This window comes from Lathyrus oleraceus, chromosome 7 (genome assembly GCF_024323335.1).
Source record: "Lathyrus oleraceus cultivar Zhongwan6 chromosome 7, CAAS_Psat_ZW6_1.0, whole genome shotgun sequence".
In the NCBI taxonomy this organism is placed as follows: Eukaryota; Viridiplantae; Streptophyta; class Magnoliopsida; order Fabales; family Fabaceae; genus Lathyrus; species Lathyrus oleraceus.
This window is the reverse complement of record NC_066585.1, coordinates 326,589,697-326,597,985: the sequence shown is the minus strand read 5'-3', so window position 1 is coordinate 326,597,985 and position 8,289 is coordinate 326,589,697. Positions and strand designations below refer to the sequence as shown.

At 31.6% G+C, this 8,289-nt stretch overlaps 1 protein-coding gene across 1 annotated transcript; it reads left to right on the top strand.

The window, feature by feature from the left end:
* The first annotated feature begins 1,925 nt into the window (after positions 1–1,925).
* On the top strand, positions 1,926–3,773 carry LOC127106601 (high-affinity nitrate transporter 2.1). Its single transcript, XM_051043901.1, has 2 exons — positions 1,926–2,742; positions 2,838–3,773. The coding sequence occupies exons 1-2, from the start codon at positions 1,933–1,935 to the stop codon at positions 3,606–3,608; spliced, it is 1,581 nt and encodes a 526-aa protein (XP_050899858.1). The 5' UTR covers positions 1,926–1,932; the 3' UTR covers positions 3,609–3,773.
* Positions 3,774–8,289: the final 4,516 nt, after the last annotated feature.

Here is an 8,289-nt window from a genome sequence, read left to right as displayed (position 1 = left end):
TACTACTTGGGAAGAAATGGAAACAACTTTTCTTAATGAGTATTTTCCTGCTTCTGTTTTTCTCAAGTAAAGATATGATATCATAGATTTTAAACATAAGGAGGAAGAATCATTGGGTGATGCATACAAGAGATTCAAGAGATTACTAGTTTCTTGTCCTACTCACAACATAGATCAGAATGAACATATGCAAATGTTTGTTAATGGCCTTAGCTTAAAGAATACAACTTATTGATAAAGCTGCTAGTATCTCATCTAACTTTACAACAGTCACTTGTATCAAGAAGATAATAGAAGTCAGTGCTGCAAATGAACACTTGGAGTTGTATAATAGGAGTGTAAGCAAACTAGAGGGAATGATAGATTTAAAACTAGATGCTCAGAGTATAAAGATGGAAGACTAAGTTGTTGCAGAAGTTGAAAAAAGACTCAAGGTAAGGAATATAGGTACTCAACAGGTAGCTCAAGTTCAACTAGCTCAAGTTGTGAGTTGTGAAATTAGTGGTTGACCTGATTATGCCATGCATTATGTTGCAACTATGCAACAAATCGAGGAAGTGAATTTTCTGAAGTAGAACAACCCCTATTTTAATACTTATAATCCAAGTTGGAAGACTCATCCAAACTTCTACTGGAAAAAATAGCAAGGGAATGTTCAAAAATAAGATCTTATTCAGTATCAGAACCAACAACAATATCGACCTCAGCAAAACTACTAGAATTAGTTCCAACAACAAGCTCCTAAGAAGGCAAATCAAAAATTAGCCATTAAAAAGATGGACGCTCAAAACTCCCAATTCCAAAAAGAGGCAAGAAAGATTAAAAGGAACATTACAGTTTCTATTAAGAATCTAGAAGTTCATATGGGTCAGATAGCACAACAAATAGCAGGTTCCCAAACCTAATGTTCTCTTCCTAGTGCAACAGTGACAAATTCTAGAGAGCATAATAATATAAGTGTTGTGGTAACTAGAAGTGGTAAATCATCTGAGAACCCTCAAGACAAATCAGCGGAAGAATACCATTTTCTAGAAGTGGATATGAAAATAAATGATAACTAAAAAGTTACTGAAGAACAAGTCATGCAAAAAATGGTTGAGAAGAAAAAACCAAAAGAGCCAAAACTAACCATCAGACTCCCATATCCTTCAATAAACAAAAAGAAGGATTAGCAAGATTTTTTTTTAGAAGTTCTTTGAAATATTTAAGAAGCTTGAAATCAATTTTCCATTCTCTTAAGCACTTGAGCAGATGTCAATATATGTCAAGTTCATAAAAGATATCATCTCAAAAAAACGCATCATTGACACTAAACCTATACTTTTGACTGAAATTTACAATGCTATTTTGCAAAGTATGAAGATTCTGATAAAAAAAAGACACGGGTTCAGTCACCATTCCATATACACAAAATAGGAGTTCGGTCATCCTTCCTACCAAAGTTATATCTTATCCTCTAAAATTTTCAAAATGGTTGAGCAAACATCTTTAAAGAAAATTTTAAAAATTAAGATAGTATATTTATAGATGAAAAATCAGAGTTAAACATGTTAACAAGAAGTAAATGAAATATACACTCATTAATAATAAAGAGAGAAAAAAACAAGTGAAAAATTGGGTTAGTGCATTAGAAGCAAAGCCCGGAGTAGTCGTACATATAAATATTATTTGAGTATATTCAACTAATTAAGAATCTCTATCACAGTTGGTGATGTCACATTTATGAACCTTTGGGACATACCATGAGCTCTTTCCCAATTAGTCAGAAGCGGCGAAATGGATTATGTTAATTAATCGTGTTTAGTTAATTAACCATTGGGATCACAATTGGCTGTTAGTTAGATTGTCAACGGTTTTCCATACTATAAATACAACACAGTCCCTTCCTTCATTCATCACTTCCATAACTAATTCATTCATTACTACTCAACAATGTCTGATATTGAGGGGTCACCAGGAAGCTCCATGCATGGAGTTACAGGAAGAGAACAAACCTTCCTTTCATCCGTTGCTTCCCCAATGGTTCCAACTGACACCACTGCCAAATTCCCATTACCAGTTGATTCTGAACACAAATCCAAAGTTTTCAAACTCTTTTCATTAGCCAATCCACATATGAGAACCTTCCATTTATCATGGATATCTTTCTTCACCTGTTTCGTCTCCACTTTCGCAGCAGCGCCGTTAGTCCCTATCATCCGCGACAACCTTAACCTCACGAAAGCAGACATTGGTAACGCCGGTGTCGCTTCTGTTTCAGGTAGTATTTTCTCTAGGCTAGCAATGGGTGCAGTTTGTGACCTGTTAGGTCCACGTTATGGCTGTGCTTTTCTTATTATGCTAACAGCACCAACCGTGTTTTGCATGTCATTTGTTGACGATGCGGCTGGTTATATAGCAGTTAGGTTTATGATTGGTTTTTCATTGGCAACATTTGTTTCATGTCAATATTGGATGAGTACAATGTTTAATAGTAAGATAATCGGTCTTGTGAATGGTACTGCTGCTGGTTGGGGTAATATGGGTGGTGGTGCCACTCAACTTATTATGCCTTTGGTTTATGAATTGATTAGAAGAGCTGGTGCTACTCCTTTTACTGCTTGGAGAATTGCCTTTTTTATCCCTGGTTGGTTGCATGTTATCATGGGTATTATGGTCTTAACATTAGGCCAAGATTTACCTGATGGTAACCTCGGTGCTTTACAGAAGAAGGGTAATGTTGCTAAAGACAAGTTCACAAAGGTTAGTTCATTTCAGAACATATAAGTTAATAACATAATTAATCAATTGATTTGAAAGTAGTTAATTAATTTATTTTTTTGGATATTTGTTTTCAGGTGTTATGGTATGCTATAACAAATTACAGGACATGGATTTTTGCGCTGCTTTACGGTTACTCTATGGGAGTTGAATTAACAACTGATAATGTGATTGCTGAGTATTTCTATGACAGATTTAACCTAAATCTACACACAGCTGGAATCATTGCTGCATCCTTTGGAATGGCAAACCTAGTTGCTCGTCCTTTCGGCGGATATGCATCAGATCTTGCAGCAAGATTATTCGGCATGAGAGGTAGACTATGGACACTCTGGATCCTCCAAACTCTTGGAGGAGTTTTCTGCATATGGTTAGGAAGAGCCAACACACTTCCAATTGCAGTACTGTCCATGATTCTGTTCTCAGTAGGAGCACAAGCTGCATGTGGTGCAACATTTGGAATCATTCCTTTCATTTCAAGAAGATCTTTGGGTATTATATCAGGATTAACTGGTGCAGGTGGAAACCTTGGTTCTGGATTAACACAGTTGATATTTTTTTCAAGCTCGAAATTCTCAACATCAACAGGTCTTTCCTTGATGGGTGCAATGATTGTAGCATGCACACTTCCTGTGAGTCTTGTTCATTTTCCACAGTGGGGTGGAATGTTTTTTCCAGCATCAAAAGAGATAAATGAAGAACACTATTACACTTCAGAATGGAACGAGGATGAAGTACATAAAGGATTGCATCAATCAAGTCTTCGGTTTGCTGAGAACAGTCGATCTGAGAGAGGAAAGCGTGTGGCTTCTGCAGCAACACCACCAAATACAACTCCTAGCCACTAGCTAGCTGATCAATTCCACTTGTTAAGTTTGAATAAGTTAAGTTTTATTTTTTCAACAAAAGATAAAGTTTTAACGGAATTAATATTGGTGTAATGTTTTACACCATTGAAATTCCTACATAGGTTTGGTGTATTTTCTGCTTTGAAGTGAATCCTTAATTTAAAATACAAATTAGTAGTAAGATATAATGAGTTGTCGTGTATGTGTATGTCATAGCCTTACATTGAATATTCTGTCTTGTTTAACCCTGGCAATTGGGAACTAAATAAGGATTCAGCTGTAATACGTCACAACACAGATCTAAATGGGACCAATACTAGTTTATAGGTTGACGAAGTTAGAGGGAATCGGTCACTAAATTGATAATCTTCAGAATGAGTTATCCATTAAGAGTATTTTAAAATAAAGAATTTATTTCAATTTTTAATATATTTTTTTCAATTCCACAATTTAATAAATATTACTTTCATTATTTTCAACTGAATCACTCGTTATGAGACTGAATGAGTATTTTTAAATATTTCTCAACTCAATTATTGTAGATTTAATTATTTAATTTGTCTGATAGTAAGTAGTTTATTGCATTTTAAACAAAAAATATTGATATTATGTTTAAAATATAATTATACTAAATTCAATCTTACAAAATTAATTTGTAGGATAAAAATTATCTCACTTATTATAACCTTATGGTGATATTCATAACATTTTCTTGAATCATATAATGTAAATTAAAAATCTGATAAAGAACCAAATGGATTCTGACAAAATGTAATAAAGCTACTAATTTATATTGGTTGACTTGGTACCGAGTGAATTGCAAAATGTTGCTGAGTTTGCACCAATTAATAATAATACAAATACAAATAATTTGGATGCTTACATGGGTAACACGTTCACGTCATCTTCATAAAATTAAGATTAACTAACCAACCACTATATGTCGTATGCCAGAAGCTATATATATATCCTGTTTCACTGAATTCCAACATATTTGGACGGCTAAAAAGAAACAGACAAACGCATTCATTCGAACAGTGAAGACAAACGCAACAAACACAAAGTAAGCTAACAAATACTAGAAATAAGGTGAACTCAATATATTGGATCTGGGGATTGCTCAACCGATTCTTATTTGTGCTCACACCAGGCCCGGTCATAAGGCAAGGCGACCAAGGCTCTTTCTTGCCTAGGCCTCTAATTTTTCTTTCATTACAAGGCCTGATGTGTATAGCTATGATAGTAGTTATTGCTATTAGTACTATGTGTGTCATTAAAACCTGATGTGTATGCATATACTTATAATTTTTATAGTGCTTTGTGTCAATTTTAATTGTTTTGCCACTTGGTTCTAATCCTAGAATGGAAAGCCACTCATTAATAAACTGCACATTCAATAATTTTATTTTTTATGGAATAGTAAACTTTATTGTTTTTTATAGTATGGAAGTAGTTACATTAAAAAAAAATATGTTTTTCTATTTTTAATTATATAAATTTTATTTCCATCAACAATTATATTATATGGGTAGAGAAACAGTGTTTAAAATACTTTTTTATACAAAATAACATATTTATAGTTAAGTTTTGTTGTTCAAATATTTATTTATTTTTAATTTATAGTTTTTATTTCATTTAACTCTATTGTAACATATCTATTTTTTGTTTTAGAGTATATTAACATTTAAATTTAGAAGTTAGAAAGCTTTAAAAAAAAAATTTAAAAAGTTAAACTTTTTTAGTCCGGTAATAAATATTTAAAGAAATAATAATTTATTTATTGAATGAAAAAATATTTAAGTGAAATCAATTACATTTTTTTTAAAATAATCATATTTTTTAAAATAAATTTTAAAATAAACATATTTTATTCATAGAGGCGTAATCAAACTCATTGGCGTATGCATATAATTTTTGTAAAGAATAATCATTGTTTGTGGCACATGCATACAACTTTTGTACACAATAGCTACTACTTGTGGTGCATGCATATTTTTTGTGCACAATAACCACTGCATATGGTTACTGTATTGTCTTGTTATATCAACCTTTATACACAATCGCCACCGACTAATAGCGCATGCTGCTAGAGAATGCATGCATGCACCATATGCATGGCATGACCTATATGCATGTGCCATGCATGTTGGTGTATGTGTATAAAAGTTATATGCATGCATCAATGGATTTGGCTACAACTCTTGTCACTGAATTTGTTTTGTTTGAAACACTGTTAGTTTTTTTTTATATATATGGTTCTTTTAGAATTTATTTTAAAAAATAAGGTTATTTTAAAAAAAAGTCTCAATTATAATAATAAATAAATATTTTTGAATATAAACAAGTTGACACTATTACAATCTATAGTATTTTAAAAGATGAAATGTGTGACTTTTAAGTTCGTCGATATAGTAAAAAAAAAATTAAAATAAAACTTAATATTTTTATTTTAATATTTTATAAATATTTGATTTTTAATTTCACCTTAGGCCTTAACATGGCTTGGGTCGGCCCTGGCTCACATACCTCCGTGAGATTTCATAAATACTCTTCAAATTTGTAACTAAACTTTTGGAGGTACTCAAAAGTCTATACCATGGTATTTTGTAAGTGATTCATTTTTATTTTGTCAAAAATATTTCTGAAAGTGTATCTCCGTAATAACAAGGAAGTATACCTTCATACATATTTTGAGTTATATTATTGTGTTAGGCCTTCTTTATTCCTCTTTCACTTTAGAAACTTACTCAAAACCCTAAGAAGGAAAAGAAAAAGAGTCGGTGAGCAAATTTCATTTCCATAATTTTTCAACTTTTCTCACAACTTCTATCTCATTTCATTCAATCTCAGGGCACCAGTCAATCTCTACTACACTCCTACAGTTCATTCAATCCAAGATCCTCTCACTTCTCACATTTAGTAAGGTTTTTCATTTACTTCCTTTTATTTTTACTTGTGATGCATGTATTACTTAAATAGATTTGTTAAGATAGATTAGGTTATAGTTACACTCATAATACGGAGTTTATTGAGGCATGCATTGATATTTTTTTATGTTTAGAGCATAGGATATTATAGGTTTTTGTGTTTACTTCCATTTATGAGTTTCATGTGTTACGGAAGTGCACTTTTGTATTTTTTATGTATTTGAGTTTCCTGATGGAATTTGGGTTTCCTGAGTTACAAAAGTGCACTTTCGTTTTTGTTTTGCATCTCTTAAGTTTATTTGATTTTGCATGTATGCCATCTAGGTTTGAGTTTTTTGATTATGATACAAAAAATCTGGTTTATTTATAGGTAAAATAATTGACATTCAAGATAGACTAAGGCACGATAGAGTGATCTAACATGCATCTGTTTATAGGAAGAGAGTTAGACTCTCGCAACCACCAGTTAGTGTCATCTTATTTGATGTGGAAGAGTCATCTTCACGAGTTCAGGTGTCTCCAAGATTGTCTTCCCCGAAGCACATGGTACCTACTGCGGCCCTAAAAGCTCTGAAGTCACTACAACAAATAATATATTTCATGACAAAACTTTCACATTGACCCACCAATAACCGATGTATATGTCCTGACAGCGCCATCAATTTTTTAAATATATACTACCTATACCCTCTGATATTACCAAAACCGATGGAATATAATTACGAGGGAGCTCGCTTCGAATCCTAATTAGTGTATTTTATATTTTATTTTTATTTTTAATTTGTTTAGGTGCTTTTTCCATTTCCATTTTCCCTTTTTTTAATTTTTTTTAATTTGTATTACACTCGATTATATTTTCCAATCGATGGGTAATACATCTTGCATCAACTTTTCCAATCGATTATATTGGATCTGGGGATTGCTCAACCAATTCTTATTTGTGCTCACACCAGTCCCGGTCATAAGGCAAGGCGACCAAGGCTCTTTCTTGCCTAGGCCTCTAATTTTTCTTTCATTACAAGGCCTGATGTGTATAGCTATGATAGTAGTTATTGCTATTAGTACTATGTGTGTCATTAAAACCTGATGTGTATGCATATACTTATAATTTTTATAGTGCTTTCTGTCGATTTTAATTGTTTTGCCACTTGGTTCTAATCCTAGAATGAAAAACCACTCATTAATAAACTGCACATTCAATAATTTTATTTTTTTATGGAGTAGTAAACTTTATTTTTTTTTATATTATGGAAGTAGTTACATTTAAAAAATATGTTTTTCTATTTTTAATTATATAAATTTTATTTCCATCAACAGTTATATTATATGGGTAGAGAAACAGTGTTTAAAATACTTTTTTATACAAAATAACATATTAGTTAAGTTTTATGTTCAAATACTTATTTATTTATTTTTAATTTATAGTTTTGATTTCATTTAACTCTATTGTAACATATTTATTTTTTGTTTTAGAGTATATTAACATTTAAATTTAGAAGTTAGAAAGCTTTAAAAAAAATTAAAAAAAGTTAAAGTTTTTTAGTCCGGTAATAAATATTTAAAGAAATAATAATTTATTTATCGAATAAAAAAATATTTAAGTGAAATCAATTACATTTTTTTTAACTAACCGTATTTTATTCGTAGAGGTGTAGCCAAACCCATTGACGCATGCATATAACTTTTGTACATAATAGCCATTGTCTATGGCGCATGCGTACAACTTTTATACACAGTAGCTATTACTTGTGGTA